Source organism: Amphibalanus amphitrite, unplaced genomic scaffold (genome assembly GCF_019059575.1).
Source record: "Amphibalanus amphitrite isolate SeventyFive unplaced genomic scaffold, NRLGWU_Aamphi_draft 000051F_arrow, whole genome shotgun sequence".
In the NCBI taxonomy this organism is placed as follows: Eukaryota; Metazoa; Arthropoda; class Thecostraca; order Balanomorpha; family Balanidae; genus Amphibalanus; species Amphibalanus amphitrite.
In genome coordinates this window covers 669,741-689,462 of record NW_024881547.1, presented here as the reverse complement: position 1 = coordinate 689,462, position 19,722 = coordinate 669,741, and the positions used below count along the sequence as shown (strand labels likewise).

The following is a 19,722-nucleotide window of genomic DNA, read 5'->3' as shown; positions in this document are numbered from 1 at the left end:
CATACAAACCAAACTAATGGCCCCATCAACAATATCTATCCAAACGTTTAGTTATCGCGTAAACCTGTATTCTAGTCGGATATATTATAAAAGAGAAGTTGTCGGTCCGTGTGTCACAAACGAAAAGTGTCATCCACATCTGGGTGTCTTGCGCCGGAACGGCGCCATGTAGGGGCGTGAAATTTGGCAGGCACCAAGCGTGGTCAAATCGAACGATCGTATCAAAATTTAGGCGCAATTCGACCAGGGGTGCGTCTCTGGCGGCGTCGCGAGCACGAGGCACGCTCGCCATTGGTTTAACACGCGGCGCGAAAAATGGCGATATCGGCCGAAATCAGTGCGACGCGTGCTCCTTTCCGGGCTTATATCTTGACGACCGGTTGTCACAGCGACACGCGGTTGCCACCGATCGATAGAGGAGAGATAAAGCTAGCGTATTGATGTGGTTTTATAACGTTGGGCGCGTCACGTGCACATCAGGACCAATTGTTGTGAAAAAATGACCGATTTCGTGCCTCGTGGAGGAAAAATCGGTGCCGTTTGAAAACGGTTTGACCGAATGAAATCGGTGTGGTACCATTTTTTAGGTAATTGCACGTGTGATACAATGAATGAAAAGAAAAAGTGATTGTTGCTACCACTTCCTTAATAATGAAAAATTTATTTGAAAGTTTGATGCGCGCCGAGTGCGCTGTCCTTTACAACATCATAACGTATCGAAAACGTTGAAAATTGACCATGAAACACACGTATTCGGATAGCGCATTCTTTTCTGATCAATATCCACCCAAAACATTATCAAAAAGTCAATAAACTTCCGTAAAAATGACTCAGGCATACCACCGTGTTTTGTTAACGTTAGACATATTTTCCGATGAAATCCGATCGATGGCTTATAGCCGGCATGTCATTGCACTTTTGCCAATCAGTCAGCACGGCATAGGCTGCAAGGCACCGCCCGCTTAGGGATATCGCCAAACCCTTGAAAATTGTACTTGCATATAACTCGGCCGTTTCTGGGCCGATTGCGCTGAAACTTGGACTGTCGGCAGGCAGGGCACTCACCAAGCGATGTAGGGTCATGTGTCACAGGTGGGGTAGACTCGTGCACGTGCGCACGTGTGGGGTCCCTTTCTACATCTCAAGAACGGCTGGGCCGATTTCACTCACATTTTGTACACTGTTAGGGACAATTTAGACAGGTGGCTTACATAAGTCATCTGGAGTCTCAGTAAGCGCGTGCGCACGTGCAGGGGCCCATTTATATATCTCAAGAACAGGTAGGACGATAGCACTCAAATTTGGTAAAACTCCTCTGTCAAGTATGAGTAGGGCGTAAGCATGCCGGGTATAGGTAGGGCACGGTATAGGAAGGGTAGGCTATGGGTAGGGTAGGCTATGGGTAGGGTAGGGTAGGGTAGGGTACGTATGGGTAGGTTAGAGTAGGGTATTGTATGGGTAGGGTAGTGTAAAGTATAGAGGTAGGTTTGGGTATGGGTAGGGTAGGGTTAAGTATGGGATTGGTAAGGTATAGGGTAGAGGTAGGTTTGCCGTTCGGGTAGGGTAGGGTAAAGTTGGGTATGGTAGAGTATAAGGTAAACGTAGGGTAGGGTATGGGTAGGACTAGGGTATGTGTAGGTTATGTATATTAGTAGGGTAGGGTTGGGCCTTTCGCGGCTTTTCCGATTGGCGGCGGTTGAGCGTGCGATGCGCGCGGTTTCCTTTGTTGCGGCGTTTGCGGCGTTTTGCGGTTGGCGGCGGGCAAGCGTGCGATGCGGGTGTTTTTTTTTTGCGGCGGTGTTTGCGTTTTTGCGGTGTTTGCGTTTGTCGGCGGGCGGCTGTTTTTTGCGGCGTTTTGCGGTTGGCGGCGGGCAGGCGTGCGATGCGGGCGGTTTTTTTGCGTCGGTGTTTGTGTTTGCCGGCGGGCGGGAGGGCGATGCGGGCGGTTTTTTAGACGTTTTTGCGTTTTTGCCACTCAAATCATGCCACTCAAATCAATGTATTGAGTGGCATGTTATAAAACATGTTTGATATGCTCTGATGATATATTTGATATTTGATGATATATTTTGATGTTTGAGAGCACATCTAACAATGGGCGTTTGCCCCCAGCTATACAATCGGCTGCGAGTAGCACACACCGAGTACTTCTCGGGGGGCCTTATTGCCGCTGCCCACGGCCGCCGTGTCTTCCCTCACCAGAGGTGTGCGCTCTGCACCCGGTGAGGGGTCTCGGGCGTTAAATAGAGACGCAACCCGATGTGGCAGCCTCCACGCGGCGGGTTGCGGGGTAAAAGCTAATAGCCACACAGAGCGACACGTAAGTATTTCACTGTTGTATTCACTAGATTTTATTACGTTGCATAAACCTGTCAAGTACTGTCACCTGCACACTGCAGCTGCTTCCACTTCTTATCACGACATGACTTAGTGTCAGCCCCGCTGAAGACAAAAGGACGCACAAGCGCTGCGCTGGATTCTCCGACAGCATCTTCTCAGTCGTAGTGGTGACTGATGCAACCAGCGTCTTACGGGTGAGGCAAGAAATAAAGTATGGTTTGGTATGTGTTGAGTAGAGCTTCTGGGTAGGGTAGGGTAGTGTAGCGTATGGTAAGGTTGAGTGCATAAGCGGCCAGCATGCGAAAGACTCAAACAACCCGTAATCAGCACCAGCATACCATACACTTTAAAGTATCAAATTTCACCTAACTCATACAAATGAAAATATAAACTCATACATCAAACTAATGGCCCCATGAACAATGACCATCGAAACATACAGTTATCGCGTGTGTCCATCCATCAATCCTGGGTAGGGTAGGGTATTGTAGTGTATGGGTTTGAGTGCATAAGGGCCCAACATCCGAAAGACTCAAACAACCCGGTAATCAGCACCAGCATACCATACAGTTCAATTAAAACCAAATGTCAAACTTCACCTAGCTCATACAAATAAAAATATAACCGCATACACCCAAACTAATGCCCCCTCAAACGTATCTATCCAAACGTACAGTTATCGCGCAAACATGGCCATCTAGTCTATATTATGATTTATAAGTTGTCTGTACGATCTCCATCCATCCGTGTGTCATGTCTTATGTGTCTTATTGCGCCTGAAAGGCGCCGCGTATCGACGTGAAATTTGGCATGCTGAATCTCTGGGCGTGGGCGGCCTTTGTATATATTAATACATACTTTACGGTGCGTTCACTGGGGATTAACCGTGCGTTAATTCGAAGGTAGCCGTGCACCAATTTAAATTGGTGCACGCGCGTGCAGTGATGACTTTCTCGACTGAAGTTTTTCGGAAGGGTCATTGACTTTATTCTAAGAATTCCATAAAAGGCCCTTTTAGTGTCATGGATTAAGTTTAATTTTAATTCAAATTCGCACCGTTAAGCATGTATTAATTAGTTTAACCCGCGCCCTGCTGGGGGGGGTGTTTGAACACCCCCCCTTGTGGTTTTTCGCGAATATCTCAAAAACGGCGGCGCGGAGCGCCGCCGTTTTTGGCACACCTTATCATACATCAATTCTACACATGTTGTGAAAATTTCAGACCAAGGTCATTCAAGGTCAGGTCACCAGGTCACTTGAAGTGACCTCACCTCATAAAAAGTTTCAATGTCTGTCATAGCTACACCGAGTGACCGATCGCTTTGAAACTTTCAGCGATTGCTAAGAGCAATAGCATGTACAAAATGTATATCTCAGAATTTTGATATCGATGACCTAAGGTCAGGTCAATTTTGCGACCTCCCCATTATAAGTCAATGGGAGAAAATTGAAATGCGCCTCTTTTGGACGAAAGACATTATAAACACTCCCAAACACTGAATTACAAGTGGTTTAGACACACTGAACATGAAAATTATGTCCGTGACCCCTGTTTATGCCCTGAGGTCATCTTAGGTCACGAATGGTATCTAACAGTTTTTCGCAAATAACTTTTGATAGAGGCATGCTAGAGCGATGAAAACACCTTAGATGTGTTCAGCTCGACGATACGGATCGACTGATATGCAACATGACCCTTTCCGGTCAGGTCATGACCTTGACCTGAGGTCAAATTTTCAAGTTGACCTTTCAAGGTCAAGTTATAGTTCATTCGATGCGTCTTGACGAGAGGAACACGATGCCGGTAAAAGTAAGCTCGTACAAGGCTTGGGTCAAAAGTTATTGCAGAAAAACTGTTTCCGAAAAAATCGGCTATTTTTGCAGTTTTTGCCCCCTGCAGGCAAAACCGTTGACGGTAGGTCAAATCTGATAGAATTACTCAGAAAGGGCGTTAATAGGGCTATCGAATGCGCTTTTCCGCGGCGCTGTAGCTCTATTGGTTCCCGAGTTATGCGTTGGCTTCTTGGAAATTTTCGACATTCGACCTGGAAATCGGCGAAATTTTGCCTTCAACGACCTCTGGTGACCTGACCTTTGGCCTGACCAAAAAATTGACCGAAGTGATTTCCTCATTATTTTTGACGCTCTTTCGAACGCCGCCTTCCGCGTATCGCTACGTGGCCCAGGAGCCGAGTTAGAAGGGGGGGTGTTCAAACACCCCCCCCCCCCAGCAGGGCGTGGAAATCCAGGACCCCCAGCAGGGCGCGGGTTAACACATGGTTTCCGTGCATAAATGGTTTTAACGCACTCGTGGATGGAATGGAGCACTTGTGCGTTAATGCACTCGTTTCACTCGTGCATTAACACACTCGTGCTCCAACCCATCCACGTCGTGCGTTAAAACCATTTACACACGGGAAACCATGTGTTAATATATATTAACACATGGTTTCCCGTGTGTAAATGGTTTTAACGCACGACGTGGATGGATTGGAGCACGAGTGTGTTAATGCACGAGTGAAACGAGTGCATTAAGGCACGAGTGCTCCGTTCCATCCACGAGTGCGTTAAAACCATTTATGCACGGAAACCATGTGTTAAACTAATTAATACATGCTTAACGGTGCGAATTTAAATTAAAATGAAACCTAATCCATGCCACTAAAAAGGGCCCTTTATGGAAAATCTTAGAATAAAGTCAATGACCCTTCCGAAAAACTTCAGTCGAGAAAGTCATCACTGCACGCGCGTGCACCAATTTAAATTGGTGCACGGCTACCTTCGAATTAACGCACGGTTAATCTCCAGTGAACGCACCGTAAAGTATGTATTAATTTCCGTTATTCTACGTAAGACTCCGCTCGCTTCGCTCGCTCCGTAACAATAAGTTCATTGTCTTCTTTAATCGCACGTTTTACAACGGATTCGCCTAACGACACTGAGGAAAAAACGGAAGTTAACACGGACCAAAGATGTCACGTCAAACTTTGGGATCCTCCGTTTTCTACTCTCTTTCAAGATCGATGAAAAGTTCAAAACCTCATTTATATAACTCGCATTCATCAGCTGTTTATCAGTTATGTGTTAACGACAAGGTCGATTGACGTTTGGATCAAAACTATCGGCGTAGACAAGGCCGCTGATACCATAAACTGGTTTTATTTCCTAACAGCCACACGCTCGGACATCCGGCAAACTCGCTAGTACAAAAGCGTTGGGCTTTAGGTTCACGGCGCTTATCAGTGACGCAAGTTTAAAACCAAGGGTTAAGCGCTGGGGCGTCTAATCGTGCGCGGTCTGGCGTTTCGTGAGTATGAGCTCAGACAAAGCAAGCTCATCCCGGGCTCGGACAAGGACAGTCACGCAAGGACGGGTAGCTTCTCAACTCGAGCTCGCTGAATCTAGTAGTGTGTTTAAATAAACTTTTTTAATCCACAGCTATTGAGAGTGGCATATAATTATTCCTGTCATAATAATGAGCAACATCAGCTCGCTTGGCTCGTACAGCTAAAGGCCGCCCCACACTGGAACTCGCATGCGGGTTGCGGGTTTGCGGGTTTTGAGTTTGCGGGCATAATACTAATTCATAGAGTGATTGGACCGTTCCCTTATGGTAACGTCATGAATGCAGTGAAGCCGGTACACCTTCAGAAAATTACATTTTGCCGCAATACCAGCACAACGAACCAAAATTAGACTCCAACGAAAAACCCGCAAACCTCGCAGAACTCGCAGACCTCGCAGCGAGGAAAATCGAAAGTTGACTCAAAATCAACTTTTGGAATGCAATGCAAGGTCGCTCGCAAGCTAAAAACATGCAGACTCGCTTGTTAGATGGTAGTGTGGGTCACTCAGCCTAGATTGTATTATTTGATTTTGAAGAAACCCGAAAATACAAAAACTCGCAACCCGCATGCGAGTTCCAGTGTGGGGCGGCCTTAAAGGGTTCCGCAGCTTTGAACTCCGAGTCATTACCCGCCCGTCTTTTCCTCGTTTCACTGTCCGACAAACGCCGAACCCGGCATACAAATTCCTCACAAAACCAGCGTCTCCGGCTACCGGCGTGTCATCCCATCCCTTCCCCGTCCCCACCCCCCGCAGCGACCGGCGCACAAAGGCCGAGCCAGGCGCGGTAAACGGCCAAGGTCGGCCCGCGGCCGCCGCGGCCGTGTCTCCTGTGCCCGGCCGGCCGGCGCACCCGCCTCAGGGCGATGACGTATGCAGGTGCCTCGGGAAACAGGGATGAGCGAGGGTGGTTCGCGGAGGTAGCGTCCGGTTAGGGCCGGTGTGATTCAGCCCGATGTGGGGCTGCATGGTACGGGAATGTGGTGCCCGGCTGGATAGAAAGAATAGGCGGGCGGCTGCTTACACGAGACTGGGACCGGACCAGAAATCAGACGGGATGCTGTTTCTCAATTCATTTCAAGTATTCACAGCGCAAAAATACTTTCCATGGACGCTAGATGACTTCATTTTAGCGCCCCGTTTTGACCAATTATTTTATTGGGACTGAGTGAAAGCACATCCGATATCAGAGAAGGATACCGAGTGACCACTGCTTTTCACCTCGACTCGTCTAAGCAAGGGGTACGGAGACCCGCGGTTGCTACTGTACAGCGACCCTGAGTAAATTGTCCCAGCACCCTCACAGGGAACAACGATAAGCTGTCAGAGGGCACTCACAGAAAACTTCAGCTGCTCTTGTACAGGGACTGGCAGTCGATATCAATGTTATCGGTTGTTACTGGGCAGGACAGGCGGCTAGAGTTGGGGTTCGTGTGTACATACAGTAGCAACTGCGGGTCCCCGTACACGTTAAGTTATTGGTAGGGCTTTAATAGTTCATTTTAGGATACAAAAGCCATTTTTACCATGCAGCGCTAGAGTTCTGTAAAAAAAAAAAAAAAAAATATGAAATTATGGGTAGGGCGCTGGCTGGCCTGTATAAAACGACACGCACACATCTAAGCCTTACAGAAAAGCAAACAAACACAACAGACCCTAACTTATTCATATGGGATACAGCAGAACTGCCGTCCCTAGCCTGGGAAACCAGCGGCTGACCAGTCAGTGACCGCCAATCGACCACCACTGTCCGGTAACTACCGGTCCCACTTCCCGGAAACGGCCGACAGCCGACCCGCACTTCCGGCGAACCTCGAGTGACAGGGGCCTTGGTTCGGTACGAACTGGATACCACCCGGCAAAGGAAGGAAGAACTCTGGTAACAACTGGTTCGACGCATCGTGTGTCTTGGTCTGCGATATAATTGGTCGTGAGAATGGTGGTGCAAAAGCCGGGGACTGCCAAACGTGATTCGCCGGTAAAAACTGAATGTGGTGTGGTGTCTACGAGTACGCAATACGCATTATAGCCCGTTCGGTGACCGGTAAGGCATGGCAGTGCACTGCCTTCACGAATACGGCCGCACAGCAGCCGGTGCAGATATGGCCGTACGGATTATAGAGATGCCCTTTTTGAACCCGCAAACCCGCTTTCTGCGGGTTTTCAAAACCCGCAGGGTTTTTGGCGGGTTCGAGAAGCAAAACTTGTCGTGTGGCGGGTATTTGGCGGTCAGACTTAGAACCTATCAATTTTTAATTTTTTTTTAGATGCAAAACACAATGCCAAGTGCATTTGCTCAGGTTAACAATACAATATTCATCAAAACAACTTTTAAAACTTTCCATGGACAGTGGCCACTACACAGTACACAGCCTTCTGCCGCGCACCCAATACGGACAGATGGCACAAGTACGACGACCATCAGGTGCACGAACTGAGCGGGGGGAGCGTGCAAAGCTCGGCCGGATACTTGCTGTTTTACTCGGCCATCGACCAGCGGCTGTAGGCTCTGCCACTTCCGCCCGTAGCCGAGCGAACGTTCAGTTCGTCCTCCATTCTTGAGGACACTGTGAGTTTGTAACGTGACTGCAATGATTGTGTTATGAAAATATATGCGGGTACTTTTAAAACAGAACCAAATATAAAAATATATCAAGGAAGCACATTTCAAATGCAAAACTGAAAACAACCAGCAATAGCATCCACAGTCTAGCAATGACCAAACCAGGGTACAAACAACAAACTACAAAGCATAAATAAATGCTGATGAAAGCATTCCATAAAACATACCTTTCAGGTAAAAGAACCTGAAAGCAAACTTATAGGAAGCTGAACTGAAGTCTATGTGCAGTGTGCACTAGATATACATTATGGAAGAACCCATACTAAAATGAGATGTTATTGTTGATGTTGAAAATCAGAGCAAATGCCACATGTTACTTTATTTGCGTCTGGTCGGCATAAAAAAGAGCTAAACAAAATGTGATGCAAATTCGTTGATTACCTATCCTACTCTATGTTCTGTCCCACCCTATATTACGAAAATGACACACCAATTACCTGCAATTACCCTTACAAAAAATCAAAATATTGACTGACATGCGGCCCAAACATAACGCAATACAATACTGGCGCACTTTCGACATTCTGACAAGGATTGGCATTTGACTGCGTCCATTTTGGTCTCTGAGGCGAAGGAAAGCTGTCATCGATGACGCAATAATAATTTTACAATCAATTTTTCTGTCTTGGTTTTTGAATACCTCAAAATAGCAGTTATACATGTTACAAAACCACGTAGCTGGTCGCATTTATTTCTTTTGTCTTTTTACGTCCTTATCATTTGTATGCCGATTGCCGAGAGAGGATCAGCCGGAGAGCATTACCAAGACCAACTATAAAATTATTACATTTTATTTAGTATTTACTGTCTCTTTATTTCCTAACCGGTGATTAACCTCTGAATTGTAAAACTTAAGCTGTTGTGTAAAATAATATCAGAATGGCACATTAATATGCATTATACAACGGTGTTTTCGCAACAACTTCGCACTAACTACGGCTGCAATAATTTAGTCGCTGTAACATTCCTTGCAATCAGCTGTTGGTGACGCTTCTGACGCATGTTTCCAAAAATGCGTGGTTCTTCATTGGTTAGTTGGTTTTTGCTGGGCTTTTGCATGATTTGTTTTATGTGTAGATCGACTGGATACGCATTATTCACCGTGTCACTATTTATTTTTAACTGGAAATCGCATATCTTTTTATATCAACATTCATTTTGATAACAGTATCATTCCAGAAGCCTAACATTGAGAGGAATCAGAGTGAAATTTTGATCCTCAGCCAATGCTGAAGGGTAAGGTGAGAGAAAGATTTTACTGAATTCTTTTCAGAAAGGAATTTCAAATGTATTGATGCATTATTCGTTTAGTTTTCCATTATCCAGTGTGCACTTCCTGATAGAGATGCCCTTTTTGAACCCGCAAACCCGCTTTCTGCGGGTTTTCAAAACCCGCAGGGTTTTTGGCGGGTTCGAGAAGCAAAACTTGTCGTGTGGCGGGTATTTGGCGGTCAGACTTAGAACCTATCAATTTTTAATTTTTTTTTTTAGATGCAAAACACAATGCCAAGTGCATTTGCTCAGGTTAACAATACAATATTCATCAAAACAACTTTTAAAACTTTCCATGGACAGTGGCCACTACACAGCCTTCTGCCGCGCACCCAATACGGACAGATGGCACAAGTACGACGACCATCAGGTGCACGAACTGAGCGGGGGGAGCGTGCAAAGCTCGGCCGGATACTTGCTGTTTTACTCGGCCATCGACCAGCGGCTGTAGGCTCTGCCACTTCCGCCCGTAGCCGAGCGAACGTTCAGTTCGTCCTCCATTCTTGAGGACACTGTGAGTTTGTAACGTGACTGCAATGATTGTGTTATGAAAATATATGCGGGTACTTTTAAAACAGAACCAAATATAAAAATATATCAAGGAAGCACATTTCAAATGCAAAACTGAAAACAACCAGCAATAGCATCCACAGTCTAGCAATGACCAAACCAGGGTACAAACAACAAACTACAAAGCATAAATAAATGCTGATGAAAGCATTCCATAAAACATACCTTTCAGGTAAAAGAACCTGAAAGCAAACTTATAGGAAGCTGAACTGAAGTCTATGTGCAGTGTGCACTAGATATACATTATGGAAGAACCCATACTAAAATGAGATGTTATTGTTGATGTTGAAAATCAGAGCAAATGCCACATGTTACTTTATTTGCGTCTGGTCGGCATAAAAAAGAGCTAAACAAAATGTGATGCAAATTCGTTGATTACCTATCCTACTCTATGTTCTGTCCCACCCTATATTACGAAAATGACACACCAATTACCTGCAATTACCCTTACAAAAAATCAAAATATTGACTGACATGCGGCCCAAACATAACGCAATACAATACTGGCGCACTTTCGACATTCTGACAAGGATTGGCATTTGACTGCGTCCATTTTGGTCTCTGAGGCGAAGGAAAGCTGTCATCGATGACGCAATAATAATTTTACAATCAATTTTTCTGTCTTGGTTTTTGAATACCTCAAAATAGCAGTTATACATGTTACAAAACCACGTAGCTGGTCGCATTTATTTCTTTTGTCTTTTTACGTCCTTATCATTTGTATGCCGATTGCCGAGAGAGGATCAGCCGGAGAGCATTACCAAGACCAACTATAAAATTATTACATTTTATTTAGCATTTACTGTCTCTTTATTTCCTAACCGGTGATTAACCTCTGAATTGTAAAACTTAAGCTGTTGTGTAAAATAATATCAGAATGGCACATTAATATGCATTATACAACGGTGTTTTCGCAACAACTTCGCACTAACTACGGCTGGCGTATTTACAAATTGCAACCGAGCTCCGCCGTAGGGTATTTTATTTCCACCGTAGTGTATTTCACTTGGGGGATTCTCTACCATACATCTGCCTGAGCTTAGGGTAATTACAATTTGTCGGCGACGTTAAAAAATGATGCACCTTTTTTCGCAGTATAGGATATCGCATGTGCATATTTCTGCCTTTTTGGGTGCGCTTTATCGGTTTTTCGTGAGTAACTCGCGTAAAAACCGTCCGATCGCGACGAAACTTTCAATGCCCCCGATTTTATCAATTTTACACCTACCCTAAAAATTTTATGACCCTGACCCAAATGACCTTTGACCTGTGACCTATTTCTCGAGACCATGTTTGGCCCGAATCGCGATTCGGCGTATGTCGGCTCGCATTAGCCGCGCGGTTGCAGTTCTCACGTGGTTTCAAGCGTTGAAACATGTGATATGATGCTGGTCCCATGCATTAGGGTGGGTGTCAAGGTCACCTGAAGGTCAGGTCAGCTCAATGACCTTTGATGACCTCGGTTCCTTTTTCGAGTTTTACATGTTTCTAGGCTAGTTTTTGGAGCTGATTTCGAATTTAGCAACCATTTGAACATTACAGGGGGTGTACCGAAATTATCCGGACACCTTTCTTCCCGCTGTAATTAAAAAGCAAAACAATCTGGTACTTTTTCTTTTAACTGAGCTTGTAGCCACCTTTCATAAAAACACAGTGATGAATGTTCTGGAGCATTTCAGCCAATGGATTCTCTAGCACACTGACTTTGATACGGACCAACGCCGTCTAAACCTGTGCCTGCGGTTGAGCAGAGCAGTGCTTATGGCGGGTGGCTCTTAATACACCGAACAAGAGCCCACAGGTTTTCGATTGAATTGGGATCGCGACTTTTTCCAAGTCATAAGCGTTAGCCCAGAATGGTTGAAGGTTCTATCGGCATCACTCCCGTTCTTTTAGGGACTTTTAAGTAGCGCGCCGCCCCGCATGAAGACAGCGTGGCTTGAATCAGGCATCAGTGCGCGTTCAGAAACCGTGCCCTCCCATGCCGTCTGGTTGAGCGCCTCCAATCATGCTCCACCACCTTCCCTGGAAAAGCTCCACCCTTGCCTATGGGGCAAAATATAAGGGAGAAAAACACAAAACAAGACAGATAAAAACAAAACAAAATTAACTCAGTACCTAATGAAATTCAGGCTTGAGCAAAAACATAGGTAAGGTATCTATGTCAAATTAGAATGAAAGATTAAAATCAACCTGACCAGGCCTTACGGTCTGACCTGGTCCTAACCAGTAACCACCTTACTTCGCCTAACTTAACCCAATTCAACCTAGCCTACCACAACACCTGCAGAGGTAGGTACCTTCCTGGAAAAATGACGCCCAGGGAGGTGACTGTCCAACCTATTGGAATACTACCATGATTGTTTGTCAAAATGTGTGTCATCATGCTCTTGTTTGACAAGTGATGTATAATAAATGTGATATTCAATAATTATCTCCTGACTGCTGACTGTTGACTGATCAAAATATTCAAATAATCAGGGTACAATGCTGTGCATAGTGCACACTAATCATGTTGTTTTTGTGTAGGCCCTCTGCACATTGTTGTGTGCACTGCAGTGCTATGTGCACCTTAAGTAAAAAAGTGACTGGTGGTACATGACAAAAGGTTGTGCAACTGACGTGAAGTTCATGCCCTTGGTCAAGCTGGTGCCAAATGCCTATAGCTATAGCAGGATCAGTGAGGGTTGTAGACATGCTACATACATTGTGCATTGAAGATATTGGCACAAAGTTCATCCGTAATTACTATGCTTAACACCTAATGTAAGAAGCGACATAAATGCCTAGATGATAAAACTCTCTGGTCAACATCACACAAATTTATTGACATACTTTGCAGGTACATATTTACATTCATGGCAAAATATACTTTCAATTTGATTCAGAAACTAGTTGCTAGTAAGCTTGCATTTTTGTAGGTACAACAACGACCATACATTGAATCATAAAAAACCTTCTCATGGCATTCATCACATACCTTTTTACCGAACAAGTACCTAGCTTAGCTACCATGCAATGATTCTAAAATTTTCCGCAATCCATCTATAATTCAACTGACACAATGAATTTGAAATACCCTAACAAAACCTATAACTGTACATAAAAAGAATGCAATACTACAAGAACTATGAATTTCTGAAGTTATTCTCACATGCTGGAACATTGAAACTCTACTTTTGTCGTCCATTTCCACGTTTGATTGAGCCATCATATCAAACTGCTTTCATTCTTCAGTCACAAGCTTTCGCACAAATCTTGAATTTTTACACATCATCTTGAACCATGCTCCAGTCTTTCCAACAAGGTACTATGTAACATCAAAACAATTTTGATTTGTTACAACAGCTTCAGATCATGATAGGCTTGAGGATTCAGATTGTTACACCATTTGCCAGACAAATCTCTACAAAATGTGTATCAATTCCCAAACTAAGTAATTACTAATTGATCATATCAGTATTTGCAGTTTCCACACAATGTTTCATAATACTATTCTATGTTTATATAAAGAAACTCAAATAATCCGCAAATTGTTATTGAAACACTCCCGCTTCAAGAATTCACAGCAATAACAGTACAAGTTCAGAAGCAAACAAACATTGCGCCAGATTTCGTATGAAACGCGCCATCGTCCTGAAGTTTCTACCACAGACGGTAGTTCAACCGCAGCCGTAGTGCGAAAACCCCTGCCCACCTTACCCCACGGCGGAGCTCGGTTGCAATTTGTAAATACGCCTACGGCTGCAATAATTTAGTCGCTGTAACATTCCTTGCAATCAGCTGTTGGTGACGCTTCTGACGCATGTTTCCAAAAATGCGTGGTTCTTCATTGGTTAGTTGGTTTTTGCTGGGCTTTTGCATGATTTGTTTTATGTGTAGATCGACTGGATACGCATTATTCACCGTGTCACTATTTATTTTTAACTGGAAATCGCATATCTTTTTATATCAACATTCATTTTGATAACAGTATCATTCCAGAAGCCTAACATTGAGAGGAATCAGAGTGAAATTTTGATCCTCAGCCAATGCTGAAGGGTAAGGTGAGAGAAAGATTTTACTGAATTCTTTTCAGAAAGGAATTTCAAATGTATTGATGCATTATTCGTTTAGTTTTCCATTATCCAGTGTGCACTTCCTGAGGACTTAGCATAGCAATTTCAAGTCCTTACTATTTGTTTGGCTGTCTTTTTCTGCACAACAATGAAGCAAGTAAGGTTTATATAGCTCTAGCATTGACCCAGCTGTATTTTTTCCTTGCAAAGGCAGGTTTTTAAAATTGCGGGTTTTTTGCGGGTTCGGCTCAGCCAAAATCAGCTTGCGGGTAGTTGTGGTTGGGCAAGGGGTAGCTGCGGGGCGGGGCGGGTAATGAAATTGCAAATTTGGTGCATCTCTACTTCCTGAGGACTTAGCATAGCAATTTCAAGTCCTTACTATTTGTTTGGCTGTCTTTTTCTGCACAACAATGAAGCAAGTAAGGTTTATATAGCTCTAGCATTGACCCAGCTGTATTTTTTCCTTGCAAAGGCAGGTTTTTAAAATTGCGGGTTTTTTGCGGGTTCGGCTCAGCCAAAATCAGCTTGCGGGTAGTTGTGGTTGGGCAAGGGGTAGCTGCAGGGCGGGGCGGGTAATGAAATTGCAAATTTGGTGCATCTCTAGTACGGAAGCACAACAACTGGATCATAAGCATTAACTTCGTCTTCATTCGCCGACTTCATTGACCTAATATGAAAAGCGTTCAAAAGCTTCATTGACTTAGGATGAAAAGCGTTCAGCATATGAGCAATGAGCATGACAAAGGAATTCGTTAAAAGTTTATAAATCGTGATTTTAATGTACCTACATAATTGTTATGACAATTGACAAGTTCTTAATCCTCGCCCGTAAACGGTGTTTTGCCACCTTCGCCCATGCAGGGGGGGGGGGTTGGTGCGACCCCCCCCCCCCCACTGGCGTTTGAAAACGGAGCGTCGTAGAGCTTAACGGAAAAGACCAACGGATTGCTCTCGACGAGATCTCGCGGTTGGTGGTATATTTTTTGGTCCTAGGTCAACATCTGACCTACTTATGACCGGTCAAAGGTCAAATTTTCTGAAAAATCTAACTTTTTCAGATTTCCGCGCCGATTGCGGCAAAACGGTAAGAGATATCGACTTCAAACCTTCACTATCGTGATCCTTGATCAATTCTCTATCGTTTGGTGTGTGTTTCGATGTCATAACTCTAAAAATGATGCGTTGGGAGCATCGGAAGTCTGCAAGGTCATTTGTGCATTGGGCCACGTCAGGCGTGTGACGTCACTGACCTGACCCTGACCCAAAATGAACTACAAGAAACAACTGACGATGCCTGGAATGGATAGCAAATTCGAATTCAGGGCATCAAAATACCCCGAAAAGGCATACAAGTGCAAGAAGTCATTACAGGTCAACCGAGGTCACTGACCTTACCTTGACCTTTAGTAACCTTCAAAAGGTCAACGGACATTGTGCCAATGTCAAATCAGCCAGTTGTGATTCTAAAACAGTCCATCAGTGTGTCAGGTCAGTCGGCATTTATACCAATGTGAAGCAATCTTCAATTTAGCGTAAATCTGGCCGGAGGTTGTTCCCTTTATGACGTCATAACTCAGTGACCTGACATGACCTTGACAAAAAAAAATACCAAAAGTTGCGCAAAGGATGCCCTAAAGGGTACTGAAAATTTGAGCACGCTATCTGAAACGGTTCGGCGTGTAGCTAAGAAAAACCTCAGGGGGGGGGGGGTTGCACCAACCCCCCCCCCCCCCCAACATGGGCGAGGGTTAAATCGACTTAGTTTTCTACCAATCAAGAAGGTCGACGGAGGACTAAGGAAAAACAGAGACCCGTCCCCTGTCTCCGTCTTCATTAGGTTTCTGGTCCAGCCCGCCCCACGGCACTCCCACCTTCCCAGATAACTCCGAAGTCCGGTAACGCCGGCAGCGACTCACCTGGCAGCGATTTGACGTTGGTGAGGGGCGCACGGATCACCGGCTCGAAGGTCTCCAGCTCATCACGAGTAGCAGGACGCGGCAGTGGCGCCGAGGGCGCGCTCAGGCTGCCCCGGTCGCCCTCCTCGCCTCCCGTGCCGCCGCTGGCTACTCCTCCTGTTCCTCCGCTCGCCACTCCACCCGTTCCGTCAAAGGCCGCTCCACCAGAGGCCCGTGCCGAGCCGAACTCCACGTCTTCCCTCGGGAGAGCCATCGGCAGCGGCGGCGACTGCGAGCTCATCATCATGCCGGCCATGAGGAAGCCGCCGAACACGCCGCACAGAAAGAGCATGGCGCAGCTGCTCAGGCCGAGCCGGCGCGCGATCATGCAGCCCATGATGCTGCGCCACCTGAGCGGAATAAATGGGTTAAAGTTAGACTCAGACAGAAGATGGTGCTTGAGCAGAGGAAGGGTTTGAGACTTGGAAGACAGTGCCTGAGCAGAAAATGGGTTAGAAGAAGCTGGGAATCAAATGCACAAATGCAAAAGTGAAACGTTTTTCATGTGAACTGCACTAAAGGCTTTCATAGACCAATAGTAACTAGCATTAATGTAGCGTTGAACCTTAAATAGGGACAGGTATTAGGTAAAGCTTAAGTTTGTTTATGTGGCCCATGAAAATCAACAAATATAAGTAATGGAGACTGTAACTGACAGAGACTGATAAATATGTAGATGAGTGATGACCAAAGGAAAATATTAGGCAAAAAGAGGAATAATGATCTGATGATTCTACCTACTTGATCAGTCAAAGAAGAAAAAAAAGAATATAATAGCCTACAGAAAGCTGTGACAAAAAAAGAGTGGAGTAAGTTAGGACCTGTTCCAGCGACTCCAGAAAGCTCCAGAATTCTCCAGAGAGCATTCCAGCACCCCCAGAAAGCTCCAGAAAGCCCTCACCAAAGCTCCAGAAACCTCCAGTAGCCTCCAGAGTTGGGAGGTCCACATTTCTCTGGAGGCTCTGGTTTACAATTATGGCACACATGTTACAATCACGAATATAAACAAAAGGACTTTTGACTGCTTATTCTACAACTTGAATGTATAGAAAATTACATTCTATAATTTTGTTAATCTTTCTTACTAAAATTGAAAACAAATTTGGTGTTTCAAGAGAGAACAGTCATTCTTTTGGTATCTGTGACACCAATCTCCAGAAATCTCCAGATTACATTCCAGTGAAACCTCTGGTAGAGCCTCTAGTTAAGAATTTTGGTAAATATTTACTTTAGGACCGGCACACTTTACGAAGGTAAATTTCAGGCATTATTCCATTATTTGACATACTAAATCAAGATATGATACTTACATGTCACCAAAACTACAGAAAGTCACACAATAACTTGAATCACAGAAGTTGCAACTGGTCTATACCAGTGGGGGAAACTGTGGTCAAATCTTCTATTTTTGGAAGCCTTCCATTTTTGGAAGGACCTTCCATAAATGGGTATGCATTTTCCAAAAATGGAAGGCTTCCAAAATTGGAAGGTCTAATCTCAGTGTTCCCAACTGTGATTCACATTCTTTGATTTAAGTTACGGCCTTTTTAAATGTGTAACATTAATAGTTGATTTTGCCATTTATGATCATTGATATAAGGAGAAGCAGCAGTGCTAGTGTTGGTAATACAGGCATGCTATGTCAATGTACAGTCTGTCTTAAAAGTACCGCGCAAAGTGACGGTGGATCCATCGAGCCTGACTGAGCAAGGGCCTGCTAAATTTGGTCACTGAAGCAACTGACATCCTTATCCATTCCCTAGGTCAATTGGTCGGTGACTTTTAAATTAAAACAGGCCCTTTCTCGGTCAGGCTTGATGGATCCACCACCACTTTGCGCGGTACTTTTAAGACAGACTGTACATAGTGATATAATAGCATGGTGTCCTGGCGCACTGCTCTCTTTTTCTACTTCTAGAGGACACATAGAAATTCAGAAGAGAAAACAGCTGGTCAATAACCAACCAGGAGGAACACAGCTATAGCCCTGACAAAAAATGGTTTAAATTAAACTTACTATTCCTCATATAAATTGAAGATTCATGCTCCTTCGATAGAAAGTAACACGAAAAACGGCGCAGCAACGCCTATTTAATTCGTCCCATATTCCGGAAAAAAAAAACATTGAAAAATGACGAGACCTCCACCCAAATGTTTGGCAAAAGCCTTAAAAAATTGAAATCAACCACACAATATGCTAATAAATGCAGAAAACGGCAACAAATACAAGTTTTACTCGCCACTACACTCCCGAAACCGCCGCACTCTGTCCAGACAATTCCGCACTGTAAATAAAGTCGGCGGTATCGAACAAGCATGGCCCATCACTTAAGTACTTTTAAGGATATTTACTTTTCGTTTTTGATGCTTTTTGCTTACAAAATGTTTGATAAAGTCTTATAAAACCATCGTTTGTCGGTAAATTTTTGTCAATTTTCCACGACTCATTACTTTGAAAAATTACCTAAAATACATCCACGCTAGGATTTAGGCATCCACGCTAGATTATGGACACTTCACTATGGCGAATAGAAAGCGACCAGGGGCGATAGTCGCATTTGCCTCATGTTCGGCGGAAATCGGTAAGTTCCAACATATGCGCAACATTTTCTATATTTGGGTACGATGACGTCGTCAGCGTACCCATTTTTGGAAGGTGCGTACCCATATATAGAAAATCCTTCCAAAAATGGAAGGCTTTCTAAAAATGGAAGATTTGACCACAGTTTCCCCGACTGATACCTACCTACCCTATTACGAACCTGCCCCTATAGATAAAACTGCATAATAAAATCAATTATATGAATAGATATATGAAACATTACATTAATAATATGAATGAGTTATATGAATAATTGAAATTTCAAAAGTACAAATAAAAGCACTGTTCTACATTCACTGCCGGTCTGGCTAGTCTGCCCCCTAATCCATCAAGAGTCAAAGCTAAGATTTTCACATCCCCAAAGTGATCAAGGGTTGGTTGATAGTGGTAAGCTTCAGCTTGACAAATAAAAGGCATTATCATCCCAGCATTATGCAACGACACACCAATGACAATCTTACATTGCCCTATAATAATGATAAAGTTCTGTAATCCGTAAGTAACATTGGCGAAGAAAATTGGCTTGATTTTTGGTTAACCATGAAGGAATGTTTTTAATTGAAAAACAGGCAATTTCTCAGTAAAAAAAAAACAACAAAGATACAGGAACACGGTGATAACAGCCAATTTGAATGACAGTCCAAGTCATGAGTCAATCAAACATTCGTGAGAACTCACTGCTCAGCAAAGCTAGGTACCAATCAATGCCTCCATACCATCGATGTTCCATAAAATAAAATCGCAGAAAAGCACTGACCTGCAAGTAACCGCTTTAAAACAATTCGTCGTCAAAATATTAGAAAAATTTCAATTTCAGAGTTCCTAACACACGCCCTCACCGCGCCGAAATCGGAAACGAACTGATTCAAGATCTTTCGAAACACGAATCGTCAACTCTTATCACGTGAATGCATGGGCCTATGACGTCATAAGTATTCACCAATGAAAACCCTCCTT

The 19,722-nt window shown here is 44.2% G+C and overlaps 1 protein-coding gene across 1 annotated transcript in view; it reads right to left on the bottom strand.

The window, feature by feature from the left end:
* LOC122377814 (chondroitin sulfate synthase 2-like) overlaps positions 1 to 19,652 on the bottom strand; it is a 63,370-nt gene extending 43,718 nt beyond the window's left edge. Inside the window, exons 1-2 of the mRNA XM_043358259.1 lie at positions 19,523 to 19,652; positions 16,125 to 16,513 (exon numbers count right to left, since the gene is read on the bottom strand). Coding sequence (XP_043214194.1) covers positions 16,125 to 16,500 — 376 coding nt within the window. The 5' untranslated portion in view covers positions 16,501 to 16,513; positions 19,523 to 19,652. The remainder of the gene's footprint in view (positions 1 to 16,124; positions 16,514 to 19,522) is intronic.
* Positions 19,653 to 19,722: the final 70 nt, after the last annotated feature.